General features: G+C 49.5%; 1 protein-coding gene across 1 annotated transcript; it reads left to right on the top strand.

Moving 5' to 3' along the window:
- The first annotated feature begins 1,118 nt into the window (after nucleotides 1-1,118).
- On the top strand, nucleotides 1,119-22,068 carry Prkrip1 (PRKR interacting protein 1). The gene is made up of 6 exons (XM_059249221.1): nucleotides 1,119-1,284; nucleotides 2,127-2,205; nucleotides 4,000-4,100; nucleotides 7,427-7,512; nucleotides 9,447-9,514; nucleotides 18,477-22,068. Exons 1-6 carry the CDS (start codon nucleotides 1,159-1,161, stop codon nucleotides 18,572-18,574), a joined length of 558 nt encoding a protein of 185 aa, XP_059105204.1. The 5' UTR covers nucleotides 1,119-1,158; the 3' UTR covers nucleotides 18,575-22,068.
- Nucleotides 22,069-24,166: the final 2,098 nt, after the last annotated feature.

Here is a 24,166-nt window from a genome sequence, read left to right as displayed (position 1 = left end):
GGCAGTTCCTGAAAAGGGGACAGGTGAAACTGTGAGAGTGAAATTAATGCTGTAGTAGAAACCCCCATGAAAGGACTCTAGCCAGCCCAAGCATGGCAAGCATGGCTCTGGCAGGCCTTGCCCTTCTCCCCCACTCTATCTGTCTTGCTAAAAACCGTTAGATTACATTCCTAAAGCTAGCCACCAAGGTCTATTCCCTTATTTGACCTCTTCCTTCTCCTGAAACTGACCATTGAGGTCCAGCTATCAAAGTATTGAAGTTCAGCAATAAGAAGCCCCCTTTGGAGGGCTAATTAACATGCCCAAACTTAAATACCTCGGGGTATTAAATACACAGGGTTCCCCCTTTTCCTTTATAAATCACCATTTGCCTATGGGCCACATCTGTCTCCTCTCTGTCGTTGTTGCGGCTCCCAAATACTCCTTCCCCTTCCCCTTGTTCCCTTCCCCTTCTCCCTCTCTTCTGTCTCCTGTCTTTGTCTCTTATTCCCTGTCCTCTGTCCCTCCGGGGCAAAAACATCTCCTTTGTGCTGAGAACTTGGTCTTGGGGTGTCCTATACCGGTTTCTACAGAGGCAAGAGGATTGTCAGGAGTTCGAGGCCAACCTGAGCTACCTATAAACAAGAAGAGAGAAGGAAGGAGGGAGGAGGAGGGAGAGGGGAAGAGGAAGGAGAAAGAAAAAGAAAGAGGTGAGGAGCTAAATCAAATAGCTCTCCAAGACAAAGCCAAAACCCAGGGACAAGCAAAACCGGGAGGGAAGTGCTGAGCGCCACAAGCGAGCTGCGCAAAAGCAGCCCTTGGGGACCCGAGAGGTGGCCTGGGGTCAGCCACTCATCACGAAAGGCCGCCGCTTCCCCTAGGGGCGTGAGAGCCAGGCAGCCCTGATTTGTTTTGAAACAGGATATGAAATTACGCTGCTATGGCCCAAACAAAGCCACACTAGCCTGGCGCTCACAAATCTTCAGCGAGCTGCTAAAGCTCACCGCACCGCCCCCCCCCCCCCTTTTTTCTTTCTGTAGAGAGAGTGCGCACGCGCAGCCGGAGAGCGCCCCAGTTCTGGGAGTGCGCGTGCGCAGCGGGCGCGCCCTTCTGTCGTCATCAAGACGGGCGGCCGGCGGCGGCGGCGGCTTCGCTTGCGAGGAAAGTTAGAAAGCCGCTATGGCGAGTCCTGCTGCCGCCTCTGTGAGGCCGCCCAGGCCCAAGAAAGAGCCGCAGACTCTCGTCATCCCCAAGAATGCGGCCGAGGAGCAGAAGCTCAAGCTGGAGCGGCTCATGAAGAACCCGGTGAGGCGGAGTGGGCTCTGCGGCCCGGCCCGGCCCGGCCCCGTCACCCCTGCAGACCCGGGAACGCTGCCCTCCGTACCCCGGAGGAGGCCTGGGACGGAGGAGCTGCATGAAGGGCGCTCTTCAGCCCTCCAGGCCCTCCTTTCTCTTAATTTTCTTTTTGCGGGGCTGTGGCGTTGCGCGTTCTATCCACGCTCCTGCTGAATCGGCTCTGTAGTACAGGCAGTCCTCAAATTTGGGGTCCTCCTGCCTGATATCCCCAACTAGCCCTGCTCTACCATCCCAGGTTGCTTCACAGCCCTTTCTGTTTTAACTTATATAAGAATAAAAGCGGTAGAAGCTGGGCGTGATGGTGTGCACCTGTATAATCCCAGCACCCTGGTGGCTGACACAAAAGATTGCTACAAATTCCAGGCAAGCCTGGTCTACATCGTAAGTTTCATGCCAGCTGCTTAGTGAGACCTATCCCAAAAACCAAAGGAAAAAAGAAAAGGAATCTGTGCCTTAGGAAAAGTGTTCAACTCCCCTAAATAGCACCCATTATTAAAGAGGCATTGGCCAACAGATTGGGAACACATCACTCTCTACCTCCCAACCAGACCTCATAAAGACAGCTAACTGAGAAGTTCTCATATCTTTCTCAAGAAAAGGTTGGCTTTCCTCTCACAGTGACTTAGATTCCAGACTTCTGTGACATGGGAGAGTTGTGGCCCATGTTAGACTCCATGGTTTCCAGGATGAAGTAAGCTCAGGGTTTGAGAAGCCTACTCATTTGCTTGTTAGGTCACAAGAGATGTGACTTCCTCAGCAAGCGTCTACTTACAAATGTTTTTCTGTCACAGGACAAAGCAGTTCCAATTCCAGAGAAGATGAATGAATGGGCTCCTCGGCCTCCTCCAGAATTTGTCCGAGATGTCATGGGTACTGTCTTTTGTTTCTGTGTGTGTATGGGTGTGTGTGTATGTGTGTGATAATTTTTAAGGGGAAATACAAAACACTATTGTTGGTACTTGTTAACTAGATCTTTAATAAGAAACTTTTTTTTGTCTTTACAGTGGAGGAGTTTTATGGTTTGGCACTAGATAATGGTTGCCCATTTATTCTTAGGTAGTTTTGTTTCTTGTGGTTAAACTGTTTTATTCGGAGGACTTAAAAAGTTGGTACCAGCCAAAGAGGTCCACATAATCAGACAAACTAGTCAGGGTAGATCTTCCAGGCTTCCTTTATGCTAAAGGTGCTTGTTTATTTTTTGAAATAGGGTCTCACTATGTAGCCCAGGCTGTGCTTGAACTCAGAATCCTCATGCCTCGGCCTCCTAAGTACTGACATCACAGGCTTTTACCATTGTCCTAGAGTTACTATTGCTGTGAGGAAACACCATGACCAAAAGCACGTTGGGGAGGAAAGAGTTTATTTGGATTACACTTCCACAATGTAGTCCATCACTGGTGGAAGTCAAGGCAGGAACTCAGGCAGGGCAGGAACCTGGAGGCAGGAGCTGATGCAGAGGTTATGGAGGGGTGCTGCTTATTGACTTTATGACTATGGCTTGCTCAGCCTGCTTTCTTATAGAACCCAAGACTACCAGCACAGAGATGGTACCACCCACAATGGTCTGGGCCCTCCCCCACCCCCATCAATCACTAATTAAGAAATTGCCCTACAGCCAGATTTTATGGAGGCATTTTCTCAATTGAGGTTTCTTCCTTTCAGATGACTCTAGCTTGTGTCAAGTTGACATAAAACTAGCCAGCACAATGATCAGCCCTCTTCTGGTTTTCCCCGCGCACACATGTACACACACGTGCACACACAGACACCTACATGTGCACATAAACAAAAGGACATAATGGAACCAGGTGGAGAAAAGGCTTGGCGTCTTCTCAGCTTTGCTGCTGACTTGCGTGTGCTCCTTCCCTATGCCTCAGTTTACCTCAAGGCTAACTAGACGTGGTCAGTCAGCTCTCTGCCTAGGTCTCATATTCAAATGGCAGTTTACCCATATGAACAAGCTACAGCTCCCCATCTCTCGTTGACTCACTTGTCTTCTTTCTGTCCCTCGTGCTATGCAGCCATATGTTTTAACTGTCTCTATATAGTTATTCATATGTTTCTGTGACCCACTTCTTTTCACTTGCAGTATCAGAAGCATTTTTTGAACTGTTAGGAATCTAGCTGGTCACTTGTGAAATCCTGAGGGAAGCTGTGAGTCTTTTCTAGATGGCTGGTTGTTAAACCGCAGTCTGCTCCTGCTCTGCTGTCATATAGAAGTTTTGTTTTGAGCCAAGGGTTTGTTGTGTAGCTTAAGCTGACCCTGAACTCTCAGTCCTCCTGCCTCAGCCTCTGAGTACTAGGATTATAGTCTTGTACCACTACTGCTAGCTTAGAGTGGGATTTCCAGTGACTTCATATCCAGTATTCATACAAGTCATTTAATAATGTCTACCATGTGCCACATGCTGTCCTTGCTAGACTACAAATAGAAAGACCCAGTACATACAGTACCTTCAGTTTGAGTTCTTGTCTATTGTCTCTTGGGGTTAAGTGCAGCTTATGTTGGTAAATGGACTCCTCCTCCTCTCCTCGTTTCTCCCTTCCTCCCTTTTGTGGTCCTGGAGATTAAGTCAGGACCTGTGCTTGGCAGGCCGATGGTCTGCTTGTGTGTTCTATGCCTAGGCCTGGCAACTGAGTTCATGTGGACTGCTCTGGCTCTAGGTTCCAGTGCCGGGGCTGGCAGTGGAGAGTTCCATGTGTACAGGCACCTGCGGAGGAGAGAGTACCAGCGGCAGGACTACATGGATGCCATGGCTGAGAAGGTTAGTGAGCCACAGAGCCCAGTGACTCGGGGTCAGACCTGACACTAGAAGCTGTTGACACTAGAAGAGTGATGTGTGTGAAAGGGGACCACAGAGTTCCTGTGCCCCCTCTTCCCCAGGCCACTTGTCATGTAGTGGGACAGCAGGTGTGGGCTTCCACACCATTGGGTGTTCAATATCTGCTTCTCAGAGGACTTTAGTATTCTTGGTGCTTATATTTCCTCATGGTAGGTGACAGATAATTTTTTTTTTTTTTTTTTTTTTCCGAGACAGGGTTTCTCTGTGTAGCTTTGTGCCTTTCCTGGAACTCACTTGGTAGCCCAGGCTGGCCTCGAACTCACAGAGATCTGCCTGCCTCTGCCTCCCGAGTGCTGGGATTAAAGGCGTGCGCCACCACCGCCTGGCAGATAATTTGTTATTATAATAACAAATAAGAGTTTAAGAATTACTTTCAGCTGGGCAGTGCTGGCGCACGCCTTTAATCCCAGCACTCAGGAGGCAGAGGCAGGAGGATTTTTGTTAGTTTGAGGCCAGCCTGGTCTACAGAGCGAGCTCCAGGAAAGGCACAAAGCTACATAGAGAAACCCTGTCTTGGAAAAAAAAAAAAGAAAGAAGGAAAGAAAGAAAGAAAGAAAGAAAGAAAGAAAGAAAGAAAGAAAGAAAGAAAGAAAGAGTTGTTCCAGGACAGCCAAGGCTACACAGAGAAACCTGTATGGGGGGAAAAAATAAAAAACAAAATGAATTGCTTTAGAAATTGTGCTTTAAGAACCAATAAGAAGCCGAGCGGTGGTGGCGCACGCCTTTAATCCCAGCACTTGGGAGGCAGAGCCAGGCAGAGCCAGGCGGATCTCTGTGAGTTCGAGGCCAGCCTGGGCTACCAAGTGAGTTCCAGGAAAGGCGCAAAGCTACACAGAGAAACCCTGTCTCGGAAAAAAAAAAAAAAAAAAAAAAAAAAAAAAAAGAACCAATAAGAGTGCCAGGTGTGGTGGCACACAACCTTAGTCCCAGCACTTGGGAGGCAGAAGCAGGAGGATCTCTGAGTTCTAGGCCAGCCAGGATTACAAAGTAGAGACTTTGTCTCAAAAAAAAAAAAAAAAAAAAACAAACAAACAAACCAAAAACAAAAAGCGAACCATTAGGAGCTGGACAGAGTATCGTGGGCCTGTATTCCCAGCTTCCAGGCTCAGGCTAGAGAATTTCTTGAGTCCAGGAGTTCAGGGTCAGCCTAAGTGACATAATAAGCTCTTGTCTCAAAACAACAAAATGAGAGTTGGAGAGATGGGTCAGTGTAGGCTGAGGTTTCCTCTCCCAGCAGCCGTTTCCCAAATAAACACACTGAGGCCTATTACAAATGATCGGCCAATAGCTCAGGCTTATTACTAACTAGCTCTTACGGCTGAAATTAACCGATTTCTATTAATCTATATATTGCCACGTTGCTCAGGCTTTGCCTGTCCTCCAGCATGTCTTGCTCCCTCTGTGTCTCCTGGGAACTCCTGAGACTCCGCCCTTCTTCCCAGCATCCTCTTAGTCTGACTCTCCCACCCAGTCTCTTCCTTTTAAACCAGCTCTTTTAAACCAATGAGAGTAATACCTGTTTACAGTGTGCAAAGATTGTTCCACAGTAGGTCAGTAAAATGCTTGTCTTGCAAACATAAGGACCTGACTTCAGTCCCCAAAAGCAGGTGTGGGGGCGGAGGGAAATCTAAGTGTGGTGGTGGGTGCTTATAATCTCGTCACTGAGGAGATGTTTTCAGGCAGATCCTTGAGCATTACTTACCAGCCAGTCTAGCCTAACCAGTGATTCCCAGGTCTGAAAAGCCAAGGCAAATGGCAGCCTGTGAATGACACCTGAAGTTGACCTCGGGCTTTGAAGCCATGTGCACACATGTGCTCTCACATATATGTGATCCTAAACACACATTGTCATGCACATGTGTAAACACACACAACCACACAAAAACTGTTAAGCAGGTGCTGTGTGTGTGGCTTGGTGGTAAAGCCCTTGCCTAGCTTGTATGAAGGCTTAGATTTAATCCTCAGCACTGCAGAGTCACAGTGAGCCTGAGAGAGCAGAGCAACGTGAAGCGTTCTGGGTTGATTTTGTTCTGGAGTGTGCAGGTGTGGGTTTTATTGAGCAGCCATCACCAGGTGAGCTGGCTCTTGAGCTTCGGGGACCCTCCTGTGTGCTCGTCTCCAGCCTAAGCACTGGAATTACAGACTATCCCGTCCACCTCTGACATGGGTTCTGTGGATCCAGACTCATTCCTTACACCTGCGTGGTGTTGTAAGAATATTCGAGTCAGAGGGAGGAGGCTGTACTGACCCCTCCCTCCAAGGTCCTGGTGACAAACCACAGTTCTTACCAGGGACCAGTGAGCTCTCAGGGCTTACTTACCAGCATGGTGAGGGGTTACTGAGGGAAGCACCGCACTGGAAAGTCTTCATCCCGTGTGAAAGATGGCTTCCTTCCCGGCCATCTTCTTTCTTGTCTGTCCCGGCCTTTATACTCTAGCCCTTCCCTAAGACCTCAAGGCTGTGTGCGATTATGGCAGAATTACGTATAGCTGGTTGGGAGGGGTGGCTGGATACTCAGTGAGGGTCCTCTGATCCTCCTGTCCCCTCTTGCTGTGAGGGAGTGGCAACAGGCCCAGCCCTGCTCATCTCTCACAAGCAGGACAGTGCCATACGACACATGACACATGCCTTGCCCACTGAGCCACCCATCCTTCTGTACTGCTCTAGAATCAGTCCTTTAGTAACTATACATTGGGCACTAGGACTTACTCCTGGGCTCCCGTCCTCTAGCCCTTCCTTCTGCTGGGCTCTGGTTAGTGGCTCCAGTGCAGGCCATCAGAGCTACCCCTGTCCTCAGTCTCCCATCTCATTCTCATTCATTCTTAGCCTCCCTCTCGCTCGCTCGCTCGCTGTCTCTATCTATCTCTCTCTCTCTCTCTCTCTGCTCTCTGTTCCTCCCTCCCCTTCTGTCTCTCTCCTCCCTTCCCCCCTGACTGCTTCTCACCACCACCCCCACCACCCCCCGTTTACTGTCAGCACCCACACCAGTTCCATCCTAACTTCTCTCGCAGGTTGTTTCTTACATAAGCAGTGTCTCTGTGAACAGTGTTCCTTTGCCATCAGAGAGCTGTGTCTTGATTACCTGTCCCACCTGGAGCAATCTGTTAAGGTTAAAGTGGCCCTGGAGACCTGGGTGGTACCTATGGCACGCACCCCTGTGGTGTGCCTGTGGAACTTGAACTCTTACACTTCCTAAAGCCTGTCCAGCTCAGGGTATGTCTGAGTGATGGGATGTTTTGTGTTTTCAGCAAAAACTGGATGCAGAGTTTCAGAAGAGACTAGAAAAGAATAAAATTGCTGCCGAGGAGCAGACTGCAAAGCGCCGGAAAAAGCGGTAAGAGCTTTTTGTGATCATTGTGGCCTGCAGGCTGGAGGTGGGAAAGTGGATGATGGATAATGAGCCAAGTCCTTATAGCAGCGGGTGTTGGGATGAAGGTATGGGATCCTAGTTACTAGATAGGCCAAGGCAGAGGTTGTTTGAGCCAGAAGTTCAAGACCAGCCTGAGCCAAATGGCAAGACCCCATCACAGAACAAACAAACAAAAAAAAGCAAAAGGGTTGGTGACATGGCTCAGCCGGTAAAGATGCTGCCAAGCCTGAGGTTCAATCCCTAGGACCTACATGGTGGTTCTTAAAAGTTGTCCCCAAGCTGGGCATGGTGGCGCACGCCTTTAACCCCTGCACTTCAGCAGCAGAGGCAAGTGGATCTCTGTGAGTTTGAGACCAGACTGGTCTTCAGAGTGGGTTCCAGGACAGCCAGGGCTACACAGAGAAACCTCATCTGGGGGTGGGGGCACTAAAAAATAAAAAAAGTTGTCTTCTGACCTCCACACGTGCCAGTCACACACACACACACACACACATCGTGTACAACACCCCACACACAAAGGTGTGAATAGACGGCTCAGTAGCTTACAGCTCCTGAGAAGTCTGGGTTCATCTCCCACGTCTGTGATGTTGGGCAACTCACAACCACCTGTAACTCTAACCCCAGAGGATCTGATACCCTCTTCTGGCCTCCACGGGCACTTCACTTATGTGCACATACTTACACTCAGACACAAATAATAAAATGAATCTTTAAAAAATAAACCCTCAGCTGGGTGGTGGTGGCACACACCTTTAATCCCAGCACTCGGGAGGCAGAGCCAGGCGGATCTCTGTGAGTTCAAGGCCAGCCTGGTTTACAGAACGAGATCCAGGACAGGCAACAAAACTACACAGGGAAACTCTGTCTCAAGAGACTAAATAAATAAATAAATAAGCCCTTGCTGGGCGGTGGTGACGCACACCTTTAATCCCAGTACTTGGGAGGCAGAGGCAGGTGAATCTCTTGAGTTCTAGTCCAATCTGGTCTATAGAGTGAGTTCCAGGGACAGCCAGGGCTGCACAGAGAAACCCTGGTTCGAAAAACTAAAAGAAAAGAAAGAGAAGAAACAGCCCCTCTAAACAGATAACAGAAAGTTCACTTGTGCAGCCTGCAGGGGCTCTGGGTAGGCAAGCCCTGAGATGAGCAGCACTGAGAGGAATGATTTCTTGCAATACCTTGGAAGCCACACGTCCCTCATGGTCCTTCAGCCTGTTACATCTCCGAAAGGTACGATCGGAGCTTTGGTGACTATGTGGGTTTCCGTGTCTCCGTCATTTCTGCATTTGTTCCTGTTTGCCTTTTGAGATAGTCTTGCTGTATAGCTTAGGCTGGCCTTGAACACTGATCCCCTGCCTCAGTTTCCTTTCTACGTTTGAACATTGAATTTTTGAGACTCTTGCAAGCAAACTTCCCATGTGACTTTTTTTAGGGGGTAGACACCTTTTTTTTTTTAAAGACAAGGTTTCACTATGTATCCCAGGCTGGCCTTGAACTCTTGATTCTTCTGCTTTGCCCCCCCAGATTCTGGGAATACAGATATAAGCCACCACACTCGGCCTACTCCTCAGGTTTGATCTCTACTTACTTCAGTGAAAACAGTGGATAGTGACAGGCTAGCAGAATCCCTTTTTCTAAAGGACGTCTTATTTTAAGGGCATGTGTGTCTGTGGGTTTGTGCGTGTGAATATGAGTGCTCACGGGGCCAGAAGAGAAGCTGGAGTTGCACACACAGTTCTGAGTTGCCTGTCGTGGATGCTGGAAGCTAAACTCGAGTCCTCTGATGTGAGCTGTCTCTGCGGCCCGTCACTGTAACATTTGCTTTGTTATAAAGATGGCATAATAGGTGTTTTTCCAGAACACCCACTGAGGTAACCACTGTGTGTGTCTCCCATGTGCAGCCAGAAGTTGAAAGAGAAGAAGTTGATGGTAAAGAAGATGAAACTTGAGCAGAAGAGACAGAAGGAAGGTGAGCTGTGTCCACGTCGCTCGGTGCCAGTCAGCGTCTCTAGGTGACAGCTGATCTGCGTGTGTCATGTCAGAAAGCCATAGGACTAAGCCAGGCATGGTGGCGCACGCCTTTAATCCCAGCACTCAGGAGGCAGAGACGGGTGGATCTCTGAGTTCGAGGCCAGCCTGGCCTACATAGTGGATTCCAAGACAGTCGTGGCTCTGTAGAAAGACCCTGACTCAAAAAACCAAAAAGAAAGCAAGCCGGACTGGCTTAAGCAGAAAAGACAGCTCACAGTGGGCTGTTGGTAGCTTTTGGGTTCCTGGTCACCAGTGTCACCCTCTGTCCCCGTCCTCACACTGCCTGTGCTCCTCAGGTGTCTCCAGCTGCCCACCAGCTGCCCTCCAGTTGTTCTCCACCTTGCTCATTTTTGCCCCGGGAGGAAGGACTGAGGGTTGTCTCAGCATCTGGAAGTCTTTTGTTTTGTAGTTATGTGCACATCTATATGTACATACTTGGGTGTTTGTACATGTGTGCCTGTGCCCGTGGAAGCCAGAGGCCAGTGTCAGCTTCCTCTTCCATTACTCTCCACCGATTGAACTCCACTAAAGCTGGAGTTTGCTGATTTCGCTAGGCCAGCCGGCTGACAAGCCCCAGGGTTCCTCCTTCCTCTGTCTCCCTAGAGCTGGGATTTCAAGCTCACACTGCCATGCCTACTTTTTCCATTGGTGCTAGGGTCCAAACTCAGGTCCTCATGCTAGCAAGGCAAGTCCTTGTACTGAGTGACCCACCTCCTAATCCTCTTGTTTGTTAGTTTTTGAGACAGGGTCCATGTAGCCAGCCTGGCTCAGTCCCGCTGTGTGACCAAGGCTGAGTGAACTGTCACTCCTGCTCCACTTCCTAAGTGCAGGATTCTGCCAGTGAGTTCAGGGGTCAAACCGAGGTCATCCGGCTTGACAGCAAGAGCCATCACCGACTGAGCCATCCATTGTGGGTTTGGTTGGTTTGTTTGTGTTAGTATTTGTTGTTTTGTTTCTGGGAATACAGATATAAGCCACCACACTCGGCCTACTCCTCAGGTTTGATCTCTACTTACTTCAGTGAAAACAGTGGATAGTGACAGGCTAGCAGAATCCCTTTTTCTAAAGGACGTCTTATTTTTAAGTGCATGTGTGTCTCATGTAGCCCAGGCTGGCCTTGCACTCTGACCCTCCTTACCTCTACCTCCCAAGTTCTGTGATTACAGACCTGCACTGTGAAGGCCAGCTTGTATTGTTAATTCCCTTCGTTCCATAGACTTGAAGCTCTGTTCTAGGAATTCCTGTACAGGCTGCTTTCACAGTCCACTTAGTGTCTCACCACCTGAAACAGGACATGGGAACGTCCTCCACAGATGTCCTCATTCTTGCATGGTTTTTGTCATATCGGGTGGGGGAAGGAAATCTTTTTCTGTTCATCTGGATAGTTCCTAACCGTCCACCCACAGCTGTCTTCCCCATGCTGTCTCCATTTTGTGGCCGGTCCTATCTTGTGGATTTTGTTCCAGTGCCGTGGTTTCTAGGGAGTTCTGAAAGCCCCAGTAGAATCTCATCCAGGCTCTCCGTTTCCTTGCTGCAGTTTGGCCGTCCTGCTCGTGGTTTTAATTGGTTTCTGTTGTGTTGTTTTTGAGGCAGGGTCTCTCTGTAGCCCCGGCTCTCCTGGAACTCATGTAGACCAGGCTGGCTTTGAGCTCAGAGATTCGCCTGAGTGCTAGAATTAAAGGAGTGTGCCAGCGCCACCATGCCTGACTGCCTTCCCATTCATTTCAAGATTGGGCCACTCTTCCATTCTGGAAAAAGTTTAAACCAGATGCTGTCTTGGTTTGCTTTCTGTGGTTGTGATAAAACACCATGACCAAAAACAACTTGGGTTTATTTCAGCTTACAGTTGTACTCAGCATGAAGGGAAGTCAGAGTCGGAACTCAAGCGGGGAGCTGAAGCAGAGGCCATGGAGGGTGCTTCTTACTGACTTGTTCTCTGTGGCTTGTTCAGCCTGCTTTCTTATAGAACCCAGGACTGCCTGCCCTACACTGCTCACAGTGGGCTAGGCCCTTGCACATCAATCATTCATCAAGAAAATGCCCCCACAGACTTACCTATGGGCCAATCTATGGAGGCATTTTCTCATTTGAAGTTCCCTCTTCCCAGATGACTGACTTGTGTCAAGATGAAAAAAACACCAGTCAACACAGCTGCCTAGTTCCAACGCCTGGCCTGGCTTGGCCTTGGCCCCTGGCCTGTCGTCTGGGTCTTGTTTTTTGTTGATTGTCTTGTACCAGTTGGGCTTTCTGGCTCTTCAGAAGCCAAGTCATTTTTTTACTGTATCCTGGGTGTTTGAATGGCATCACTCAAGGCTGTGGTCTTGTTTCTGTTTCTAGTGGGTCATTGACTTGGCTATGTTCAGCGAGGGTTCTGGCCCTCCTGTGGGTTGTGGTTCTGTGTCCCAAGTTACTTAGAGTATTTGCTGTACTCTCCAGGGATGACCCAATAGTGCCACCCAGTGGCCGATCTGGGTTAGTTCTTTTGAGTGCCATCAAGGCAGGGCATGCATACTAAGGCTGTCCTTTTGGTAGAACTGTGCTGGGGAAACTGGTAGTGGTATGTTGTTATTGCTGCTGCTGCTGCTGCTGCTGCTGCTGTGTGTGTGTGTGTGTGTGTGTGATAGTCAGCATCTTGCTCTGAACCTAGTGGGCCTGAACTGTATAGCATGTGACTACTTTGTTTTTATTTATTCTGGTGCGTGTGTGTGTGTGTGTGTGTGTGTGTGTGTGTGTGTGTAATCACACACCCCACACAGTGGTCAGAAGGAGCTGGTTCTTGCCTTCCACCCTCTGCCCATACAGCATCAAGACCAGCATGCACTACAGTGATGCCCTGTTATACACACAGACAAAAGGAGGGAAACTCTACTGTGTGAGGTTCTCAGAATGCCAACACTAGAGGCACAATGATGGTGGCACACATTTGGGAGACAGATGGTGGGAAGTCATTTAGTGGGCTTGTTGCAGTGTGGGAAGATGATTGGACCTGGACATGGTTGTGGTGACAGTGGGACAAAATTAAGAAAATACTTAGGGGAGACAAGGTGGCACACACCATTAATCTCAGCACTCGGCAAGCAAAGGCAGGCCTACCTCTGAGTTCAAGGCCAGCCTGGTCTACATAGTAAGTTTCAGGCCAGCCAAAGGTACATAGTGAGACCTTGCCTCAAAACAAACACATAGATAGATAGATAGATAGATAGATAGATAGATAGATAGATAGATAGATAGATAGATGAATAGATGAATGAATGAATGAATGATAACATAGTGAGACCTTGCCTCAAAACAAATAAACAAATAAATAAATATAGAAAAGTAAATAAGCAAAAACTTGGGCTGGCCATGATGTCACATGCCTTCTATTCCTAGCCCTTAAGGGGCAAGGGGTGAGCCAGCAAATCTCTGGTCAGCTAGAGCTACATAGAAAGACCTTGTCTTCAAAAATGCCATGCTTGGGCTGGGGCTGTACTGAGTCAGTTAGTGCTTACTTGGCTTCCATCCCAGCACTGCACAAAAACTAGGTTTGGTTATGGGCGTCTCTAATCCCACACTCAAGAGGTGGAAGCAGCAGGCTCAGCAGTTCAAGGTCACCCTCAGCTGCAGTGAACAGATGTTATCATTGGTACAGTGTGTGGGCCACTTGTACATATGGAAAATTATCTGGTTTTGTGTGCTTTGTGTTGAGTAGTAGAAGGAAGTCTGGGGATTGTCAGCAGTGACAATTATTTCCTTATTTTTTCATTTTGCGAAAGAGTAAGATTTTTCTAGCTGCCTGGTTGACATGAATTTAATGTAGTACTGCTAGATGGACCACCTTGCCACAAGGTGGCCCCAGCACACCATGAGGCTCCTGCTGGGTTGGCCCCATCCCTGATGTTCTTTGTTTTTTTTGTTGTTGTTGTTGTTGTTTTTTTTAAAAAGGCAGGATGGGCAGCTGCCTAAGGCTGTGTTCTGTGCCATGTAGTGACTCAGTCATCACCCTGCCATGGAGGACTTGTGTCTGAGGGACAGCGCTGGGTTGGCGCGAGCCAGTTTGGATCCTCCTGAGTCCCTGAGCTCCCCAGGGAGGGCGTCCTAACAATGGTTTCCCTTCCCTAGCACACTGCTGCCCTCCAGGGGAACCCGAAGTGACCTTAAGGCCCTCTGTTACTGGACACAGCTAGAGCTCCTTCCCAGCCACTGCCTGGTACATCAGAAGCAGCTGCTTCCTCCTGATCATTGCAGAAAAGTGTTTCCTAGCACCACCAGATGTCCCCTAATCAGAAGGGCACAGAATTCCCTTTGAGGTAAAGCTGTTCCGAATGGCACCTAGAGTCTGCCTGGGATCAGCGTCCAGAGCCACAGACTTCAGTGTGGTGGACAGGAAAGCTGCCCTGTTCTTTGTGTCCTTTGATCATGAAGCCACTGGATTCCCTGAAAAGGACACAGTGGAGAATGACAGTGACTTCAGTTCTTACTAAAAATAGTGGCTTCATGTTAGTGGTTTTTTTCTTGCTTTCAGATTTTTCATACATGTGCCCTGTCCATGTTAACACCAGGCTGGTCTAATTTTACCACAGGACTTCGTATCATAGACAATTTCCCATGACCTTGCCATTCCATAGTACTAGGGTTTGCGGGGGGGATTTTTATGTTTTGTTCTTTTCTTTCTTTTTCTTATCCTGTCTATTCCGCCTGGGAAAACAAAGCCCAGAACCTGTCATCTTCAGTTGCACCACTGATAGTCTGTAAGCGGACTAAAATCTCCAAATGGAACCGGGTGCTGGCGCACGCCTCTAATCCCAGCACTCGGGAAGCTGATCTCTTGAGTTCAAGGCCAGCCTGGTCTACAGAGTGAGTTCCAGGACAGGCAGGGCTGTCACACAGAGAAAAGTGCTCACCAACACGCCTGAGGACCTGAGTTCAGTCCTCAGGACCTTCCTGGAAGAAGTAAAGGACTGACCCTCAGGTTGCCTCTCCCCCACCATGTCTCGTAGTCGACACACACAATACATAAATACCGTTTTAAAAATGAAGTCAAAGAGTGCGTCTTTGACTCCTGGGTTTTAAAGTACTTTGTGAACAGAAGTTGGAGGATAGTGGAAGGCAGGGCTGGTGAGATGACGGAGTGGGGATGTGACTCGCCACCAAGCCTGGCGACTGAGTTCCTTACCCAGGAACCACATAGTCCAGGAGAGAACGGACTCCTGACTTGCATGTGTGTGCTGTGGCACACACACACACACACACACACACACACACACTAAATTAATCTTTAAAAAAGAGTAATGGGCCAGGCGGTGGTGGCGCACGCCTTTAATCCCAGCACTCGGGAGGCAGAGCCAGGCAGATCTCTGTGAGTTCGAGGCCAGCCTGGGCTACCAAGTGAGTTCCAGGACAGGCGCAAAGCTACACAGAGAAACCCTGTCTCGAAAAACCAAAAACAAAAGAGTAATGGAAGGATGTAATTAAAAAGGAAATATCAGGCCAAGCTTGGTGCTGTAATTCCAAGAGGATTGCCTGGAGTTTGAGGAGAGTGTAGATGTTAAAAGATGCTGTCTCAAATAAACCCCAAATGTCAAAATACCCTCCTCCAAAAAGATTGCCATTCCTTCTTTGTGTTTTGGGGGGAGAAATTTTCTTTCTTTCTCGTTTTCTAAGCTGGCAGTCTGGTGGTCTGAATGAAAGTGGCCCCCGTAGGCTCCTGTATTTGAACGCATAGTCATCGGTTGGTACTGTTGGAAAAGGATTAGGAGCTGTGACCTTGTTGGGGTAGTGTGTCCCTGGGGATGGGGATGCGGTTTCCATTGTCTCTAACTCTACCTCCTGCCTAGGATGAGGATAGAGAGCTCTCAGCTGCTTCTCCAGAGCCTGCCTGCCTGCCTGCTAGCATGCTCCCTGCCCTAGTGGTAATGGTAATTCTCCTGTTGAGAATTCAGCAGAGCCCCACAGTGTGTTCAGTCATCCTGTGGCCCTGGCCTCCATTGATGAGAGCTTCCCATACTCTACTTGGGTTGGCATCTGGATGACGTCCTTCAGTTGGGATTTGACTGATGGTTTTCATGTGATTGGACAGAGCTGCTGGACAGTGCACCACCGTCCTCATACTCCCACACTTCCAGGCTGGATAGTGGGGTGATTAGCATGGCTTACCACTGCTGTTCAGTGTTGTGGCAGTGGTTGTTGGGGTCTTGTTTGTTTTGTTTTTGTGGTGCTGGGGATGGGAGTCGTGGCCTTTCATCCTGGAGCTGCATCCCAGCTTACAGCTGTTAATATTGATGTTGGCCACACCACAGGGTAGTGTTTCTCAGGTTTTCCCACTAAATTCACTGCTCTTTCCCCAAATAACTTACTTTCTGGAGGGAAGTCACCATGTGCAACCCATACCTAAGGACTGAGGTCCAGTCAGGCCCCTCCAGTCTGAAGGCAGAGATCTACAACATCCACTCAGGATAAGCGTTTGTCTGTGAGGATGAACCTGTGTGTGTGATCTGGTCTTTCTTTACCTTGTCACTGGAGTTGTCTGTTGTCCTATAATGAAGTCCCAGTATCTACCTACCTACCACGAGTTTTCAGCACCTCCTTACTTTCTGGTACTGTAGATGCTCCAGGCTCATCTTGAGGATTTCCTGCTCTCAACCTAGCGCCGGCTGTTGGTCCAAGACATCGGCTTTCTTTTGTTGGCTTAATGTTAGAAAGCAAGATCGTGGGGGTGGGGTGGACGGAGTTATTCATCTTTGACTGGTGGAGAAAACAGTGGTAGGCAGTCTGTTCTGCGAGTGTCCTAGACTGTGTGCCCATCGGTGGCTGTGAGATTGCTAGGTAATCTCATCTAGTGGGCCCATCATCATACAGTAGAGTCCATCAGTTGACAGAGATCACTGTGCAGCATGTGGAGGTGTGTGTGTCCTGAACAATGCCTAAACATGACCATCTGTCCACTGTTGTAGAATATTATTTTAAGGTGTGTTACTTTTGTTTAATGTTGCATTTGTTTAACTCTGTGAAACTGTGTTACTGTGCCTGTAAAGACACCCAACGGTCTAATAAAGAGCTGAGCAGCCAATAGTGAGGCAGGAAAAAGGATAGATGGGGCTGGCAGGCAGAGAGAATTGATAGAAGAAGAAGAAAACTGTGAGGAGAGATGAAGCAGCCAGAGAAGGAGGAGGACCCAGGGGCCAGCCACTCAACTACACAGCCAGTCAAGGAGTAAGAGTAAGATTTACAGAAGTAAGAGAACAGGAAAAGCCCAGAGGCAAAAGGTGGATGGGATAAGTTAAGAAAAGCTGGCAAGAAACAAGCCAAGCTAAGGCTAACCATTTATAAATAAGAATAAGCCTCTATGTATGATTTATTTGGCAGCTGGGTGGCGGGCCCCCTAAAAGAGCAAAAACAACAGTCAACAGTGAGTTAATCATGAGTTTTGACATGTCCAGCTTTATCCATCATCGTTGGGTCATTCTAGCTTTGTCCACCTTACTGTCCTACATCCATCAACCTTGTTCACTTCCAGCACATGTTATACTGGTTGAGAGCTAGGCTTGCACCAGAGCACAGAGACCCTTTGCCTCTAGCCATAGACCCCTCTCGTTTCCAACACTGCCTGGCCAGCACCACCCCACCCTTTTATAGGTCAATTGGACTCTGCATTCTATCCTAATCCCTGACCTAAGTAACTTTAAAGATATGTTTTTTAATTTACATATGTCTGTACTTATGCAAATATGTATAGACCCTGTGGAGGCCAGGGTAGGGCATCAGAGCCACTGGAGTTGGAGTTAGTTTTTTCTTTCTTAGATTTTTCAATTTTATGTGTAAGTGTTTGCCTGTGTATATATATGTGTATCACATGTGTGCCTGGTGCCTGTAGAGATCCAAAGAGTGTGTCAGGTCTCCTGGAACTAGAGTTACAGATGGTTGTTAACCACCATGTGAGTGCTGGAAACCCAACCTGGTTTCTCTGCAACAGCATCCAGCACTCTGAATTACAGCATCTCTCCAGCCCCAGTGCATGGATTTCGTCCAATGCATAGTATTGGGAGTCCACCAGGAAAATATACAAAGTAGTTTCACTGCCCTGAAAAGTCCCTGGTGAGTCAGCTGGGGCCCCTGCGCTGAAGACCTCCCCCGCCTCTTTCCAGCCAGCTCCCACCCACTCTCCTGTTCTCGGGACAAGAGGAAGGACTGGGGACAAGTTGTCTCTGTGCTTTTTTTTCTGGGCCAGCTTAGCTACAGCAGTATTAGAATATGCTAGAAGCTTAAGAGCTGCCCATAGGATAACAGGAGAGGGGTCCCTGGGCTGTGTTTGAGGAAAGCCAGGAAGGAGGCCAGCATTGGTGTTGTGGGCACAGCCCCTGGCTTCGTGGGCTTTTGTCGTACGTGGTTTTGAAGACCCTCTTGCCATCTGCACTGAGAACCTGAGGCGCAGGCAGGGGAGGCTGGCAGCCCAGTGGGAGATGTGAAACACCTGGATCTCTTTTCATGGTGCCCCGTGATGGACAACAGCCACCCACTCAGCAGGCCTGGCTTGTGGGTGTCCCATGCTAATATGCATGGCCGGATCTTTTTGGGGAGGCTGAGGTGCCCCTCTCAGAGCGATGCATATTGCTTTTGTGGCAGGCCTTCCATACTGTGGTGTTGAGCACTGGTGGGCACAAAAGCCTCCTCTGGCTCCTGGCTGTTTCTACCCGGGAACAAGTAGACCCTTGGCTCTCCTCTTTCTGAGACAGGGTTTGCTGCCCAGGCTAACTTCAAACTCACCATGTAGCTGAGGATAGCCTTGAACTTTTTATCATCTGCCTCCATTTTGAAAGTGCTGGGATTATGAGTACAGCTTCTACACCTAGACCTTTATTTAAACCCACCTTTTCTCTTGTTTGGATCTGTCTGCTTATGATTTGAATGTTGTGTGGTTACAGAACCCAGTCAGTGCCAGGAAGAGCATGCCAGCAGCTCTGAGGATGCATCTGGGACAGAGGAGGAGGAAGAGGAGCCCAGCATCATCATGGGACGATGAGGACGTGAGCCCAGCTCATTCTCTGACCAGCTTTGGGAAGGAAAGGAGGCCCAGCTGCCAGACTGGCTAGGTTGGGAGACAGCAGGAGCCTCCTGCATCTCTGCTTGCATAGGGAGCCGAGGGGGCATCCCCTAGACATTTGCAGACCGTGTCCTGCCCTGCTCTTGCTGAGGGGGATGCCTTACCTTCCCCTGGTGCTTGTGCCCTGCTTGAACAGCGATGAGCTTGGGCTGGTTTCTGCGAAGGGAATTTTATTTAGTAAAGAGCAGAAAACCTATAGGTTTTGTCCATATGTGCGGGATGTTCATTACCAAAGCCTCAGAGAAACCATGAAATGACGTAGAGACTGAGATTTGGCAGGTCCTCTTTTGCAGACCTCCTTCCAGACCTACCCAGGCACATGGTCTTAACTCTTGGAAAGGCCTGCACTTCGGGTGCCCAGCCCTGCCCCTTTATGGAACAGCAGGCTTTGTCGCTGGAGAGCCGTGCCTGCCCAGCCGCTCTCAGAACGTGTATGAGCCGGCCAGGGCCTCAGTAGGAGGCTGGGCAGAAGGAGAGGCTCCAGGAAAACAATGGGAGATGGAAGAAAGCAGGGAGTGACCAGAGAGACCTAGGGGACAGGCAGGTACTGGCCAGAAGCCTCCTCCCATCCTTAAGTCAGAGGAGATCTAAGCGAGAGGGACCGGAGAGGGTGGACCTCTTAGGGGTGGGAAACACTTCTGTCACCAGGATTTGGAGGCAGCCAGTCCTCCCTCCGAGTGTCCTTGAGTTACTGTGCTCCACACCTGCTGTGAGTACTGGCCCCGAATGCAACCAACAGCCTCAGAGTAGAGGACCAGGCATCGTGCCGGGGAGAAGGGTGGTGACCCAGGACCGCCTTGGTCCTCAGAGCCATCCAGCCAGTGGGGTGACGGACAGTTTCTAACAGAGCCCTGAGTCTGTGTCTGAAGTGTTTCCAGTTCCTGAGTGTGTCATGTGCCGTCCATGGGTGTTAGCAGCATTGTGAGTGAAAGGGAAGCTAAGGATGTCCTCTCCTTTGTGATTGTGTGTTGCTGTTCTTTGTAATGTGCTTTGATGGTGTTTACTCTCCATTCTCTTAACCCACCCCACCGAGCCCTCTTCCCAGCACACTCCTCTCCTGCTTTCATGTCTTGTTTTGGTGTGGCGTGCTGACTTTCATTAGTTGCCTGAGTGAGCCTGGGTGGTGGGTTATTACCAAAACATGGGAGCCTTCCCAGGGGCTATGCCTCTGAAGGAAATGACTCTCTCTCCCCTCTTTACTTCTGTAGCACAGATTCCCTGGGCCCACTCTGAGCCATGTGACATCGTGATAACCCCTGTCCCTGGAGCAGTTGGCGTCACATGAGAGAGATCTTCATGTGTGTCAGGACTGGCCTGGTGGTTCTGTGCTTTGCTTTTAATTCTCCTTTACCCATCTGTGTCAGGGCTCTTGCGTTGAACCTGCAGCCAGACCTCATGGGCTTTTGCTGTGCTGCATGAGGGCTGCTGAGGAGTAGGGACGGGCCTAAAGCCCTTCTTCTCTCGGCTGCCTCAGAGCCGGGACAAGTCCCTTCCTGCCTCTGCCGGTTTGCCTGGCCATGTGTCCGCAGCAGCTCGGGAATGACTAAACAAAAGGATTGCAGCTGACTGCTGCTGGGGAGGAGGAAGCATCTGGAAGCGATTCTGGCTAAGGGGTTATCAGTTCTCCGGGTTCGCTGACTCTCGGTCTGTCTTCACTGTCATCTGTGGGGAAATGGAGCAGTTAGGCGGCGTCACTGCGGCGGGTGGCTGGTACTGCCAGCTGCCCCCAAAGCCACAAAGAGGAGGGTTGTGCCATATGTGCTTGTTGAGGGTTCACAGGTGGAGAGAATCCTGTCAGCGAACCCCAGGCCGCATATAGCATAACTGTCTGAGAAAGCTTGTAGAGTGTGGCCATCTTACCCCAAACACGCCTAGTCTCTCCTCCCCTCGGAACCTAAGCACGCTTGTCCCGGTCTCCTCAGGAAGAGCAAACCCTGTCTCTGAGGATCCTGATTTACCTACAAGGCAGGCGTTTTTCATTCACTCTCTTGACAGACAGTGTGCTAAGCACCGTGTGTGACAGCCTGGTCAGTTAGAGTAGAATGTTCTTTACTCTTCCATTAGATTTCTCATGGAATTTCCCAAATAAGGTTTCTCTTGTTGCAAATGGGGGACTGGGGTTGACCCAGCCGGTGTGACTCGGATCGTTGTGGATGTGCTGTCCTGGAGAGAGTTGTCTGGAACTTCAGCCAGGGGAGGGTGCCTGGTACTGCCAGGGCTGAGGATGGACAGCCCTCCTTTCACGAGCTGTGGCACATGGTGCATGTGTGAATGAAGACTGTTCCATAAAAGATTGCTTTTTTGTGTGACGGCGTGTGGTTCATGAACCTAAGTGTACACACAGAGGCCAAAGGGCGTCACTGTCAGGCTACACCTGAGACATTCTCTGAGCCTGGAATGAGGCTGGTGGCTGGCAGGCTCCAGGGTCCTCTTCTCTGACGCCCACAGCACTAGGGTTACCGGCGTGCATACCAGCTTTTCCTGGGGTGGGGATTTGAACTCGTGGCCTCGTGCTTGCACAGCAGGCACTCTTACTCACTGAGCCGTTTCCTCAGCCCCCATAACATAGAATTGAGAAGGGGCTGCAGAGGTGGGTGGCTCAGCAGTTAAGAGCACTGATTGCTCTGGCGCAGGACCTGGATTTGCTTCCCAGCACCCACGTAGCAGCTTGCAACCACCCATTAATTCTTGAGGATGTGGTGCCCTCTTCTGACTTCATGGGCACTAGGCGTGCATGTGGTACGTGCAGGCAGACATAAAATCTAAAAAAGTCGGTCAGAGCTGACCCTCGTTATTCATGGATTCCTATTGTGAATTGCCTGTTCATTAAACTTGTAGCCCACAGGTCCATACTTGTGGTGCTTTTGCAGTCGTTTGCAGACACACTGTCACAGTTTTAGTGGCCTGTCCACACGTTCCCAGATGAGGTTGGAGTCAACCCCATTCCTTGCTCAGCTCATACAATCGGTGTGTCTAATATGTTCTCTGCCTCCTGGTTCTCTTGGCGGCTTTGCTGTTAAAAGACCTCTCCAGATGCTGTGCTGGGGTGCTGTGTAGTGCTCCTAAGAGCCAAAGCCCTGGCTCTCACCCTGTAATCGTATTTGTCAACCTGACACAATGACACACATACCTGGGAAGAAGGCGCTGAGTTGGGGAATTGCCTGCATCTGATTGGCCTGGGGACGTATCTGTGGGGCATCTCTTGATTGATGACTGGTGTGGAAGGACCTAGTTCACTGTGGGCAACTGTGGGCAATGCCATCCCTGGGCAAGTGGGCCTGGGCTGTATAAGAAGAGAAGCTGAATGAGCCAGTAAGCAGCATCCCTCCATGGTCTCTGCCTCAATTCCTGCCTTGGTTTCCCTTGATGATGGACTGTGAACTGTGATCCAAATAAACCCATTCCTCCCCAGATTGCTTTTGGTCAGTGTTTTATCACAGCAAGAGGAGACAAACAAGGACACGCCCCTTCACCTCATCCTGTGTCAGGATCCACTGGGATCTGCCTTGCTCAGGTGGCCCCAGTGAACTTGTCCACAGTCATGTACAATCAGCATCCCTAACGGTGCCTGCCTGCTTCCTGTCCTGTCTTCCTTGCTCTAGCCCCTGAGAGTTGGGTGACCCTGCTGGCCTCTGTCCACACCAGGCCGCAGGAGAGCCTGTCTTGCTTTGAGTGTCAAGTTAACTGGTACATTCTGAGTCTGGGGTTGCCTCCCCACTAGGAGCCCCACACCTCTGTGTTCCGTGATCATTTAGTGGTGTCCCAGGGGTGTATGACAGATATCTAAAGCCTGCTGTAAAAGAAAAGGAATCTCAGGTTAGGCATGTTCTTCCCTCTTCTTCCCATAGAAGGAGGCTGTGCCACCATGCACACAGTAGCTTGGGAGCAGGGTCACCCTTGGCCCGTTTCTTAACCCTTCCCCACACCTGGTCCCAAACCTACGCCTCATGTCCCCATCCACATCACTAGCATCTGTAGCCTTATGGGGCTGACATGGCCTCTGATCATCATAGCCTGCCAGTCCTCCCATGAGAAAGAGCATTCTCACATGCCCAATCCCCAGTGGTTTCCCTCCAGTCTCAAACCCTCAGCTTTTCAAGAACCCTTGCTGGGCGGTGGTGACACACACTTTTAATCCCAGCACTTGGGAGGCAGAGGCAGGTGGATTTGGGTTTGAGGCCAGCCTGGTCTACAGAGCAAGTTCCAGGATAGGCTCCAAAAGCTGCACAGAGAAACCCTGTCTCAAAAGAAACAGGCCCTGTTCATGGCTATGATCTCTGGTGCCAGCACAAAATCAGGACATGATAGTAAATGTCTGGGAAACGATTAAGGAAATCACAGAGACTAAAAGCCAACAGGGAACTTCTTCAAGCTTGATAAACTGATATGAGGACGCCTGTCTGCAAGAAGCTGCCAGACAGTTAACACATACATACAGCACTTATGGAAGAGCCCACTTCAGAGTCCATTGAGATGGTTCACTGGGTAAAGGTGCCTGCTGCCAGACCTGATGACCTGAGTGTGACCCCCAGAAGCCACATGAAGGTGACAACAAACCTGCATGCTTGTAACCCCAGCACTTGGGAGGTAAAGGCAGGAAAATCAGGAGTTCCAAGTCATCCTTAGCCACATAGCAAGTCGGGGCCAGCATGGGCTACATGAGACCTTGTCTTAGAAAAGCCAATAAATACTCAGACATCCTAGTGATAACCTCAGAATTTTGATTCATTGCAGTTCTGATCATGGGGGCAGGGGAAATGGGGAGAGTCCAGTAATCAGAAGACTGGCCAGAAGGGACATTTGAGCAGGAGCCTTGGGTGATTCTATTCCCACCCACTTTGAGAAATGCTAAATGAAACAAGTTGTTTGGGGTTTTTGGGTTTTTGTTTTGTTTTTTTCTTTTTGAGGCAGGGTCTGTTTTAGGTTTTTATTGCTGTGAAGAGACCATGACCATGGCAACGCTTATAAAGGAAAACATTTCATGGCGGCTGGCTTAGAGTTCAGAAGCTTAGTCCATTATTGTTATGGCAGAAAGCATGGCAGCATGGTGCTAGAGAGGGAGCTGAGAGCATCTGGATCATCAGGCAGGGATTAAAGGTGTGTTCTATCCACCCTGCAAATTACCTGTTTACAGCCTTCATCTTTTAGAGAAATTGTCAAATTGATTTAAAGGAGTATTTTAGTTTTATTTCTGATACTATGATTTTAAAAACCAACTTAGACACTTTGTTATTTAGCTTACACTTTGTGTTACAGTCCACCATTGTGGGGACGTCAAGGCAGGAGCAGAGAGAAAGGAATGCATGCCTGCTCACTGCTGAGCTCAGTTGCTCCACTAACAGTTCAGGACCCCCTTGCCTGGGGAATGACCCCGCTCACAGTGGGCTGGGCCTCCCCATATCAGTTAAGACAGTTTGGGACTGGAGAGGTGGCTCACCCCCGAGAGCAGTGGCTGCACCTGCAGAGGACCTGGGTGCGATTTTCCAGCACCTACATGCTGGCTCACAACTG

This window comes from Peromyscus eremicus, chromosome 23 (assembly GCF_949786415.1).
Source record: "Peromyscus eremicus chromosome 23, PerEre_H2_v1, whole genome shotgun sequence".
NCBI classification, from domain to species: Eukaryota; Metazoa; Chordata; class Mammalia; order Rodentia; family Cricetidae; genus Peromyscus; species Peromyscus eremicus.
Note: the sequence above shows the minus strand (reverse complement) of the source record. Positions and strands in the feature narration are given on the sequence as shown.

Bases quoted from the DNA above. Each gene is read 5' to 3' on its own strand.
- Prkrip1 (XM_059249221.1), top strand. From the start codon at position 1,159: ATGGCGAGTCCTGCTGCCGCCTCTGTGAGGCCGCCCAGGCCCAAGAAA. The intron at 2,206-3,999 runs GTACTGTCTTTT...CTCTGGCTCTAG, and splicing joins ATTTGTCCGAGATGTCATGG to GTTCCAGTGCCGGGGCTGGC. The intron at 4,101-7,426 runs GTTAGTGAGCCA...TTGTGTTTTCAG, and splicing joins TGGATGCCATGGCTGAGAAG to CAAAAACTGGATGCAGAGTT.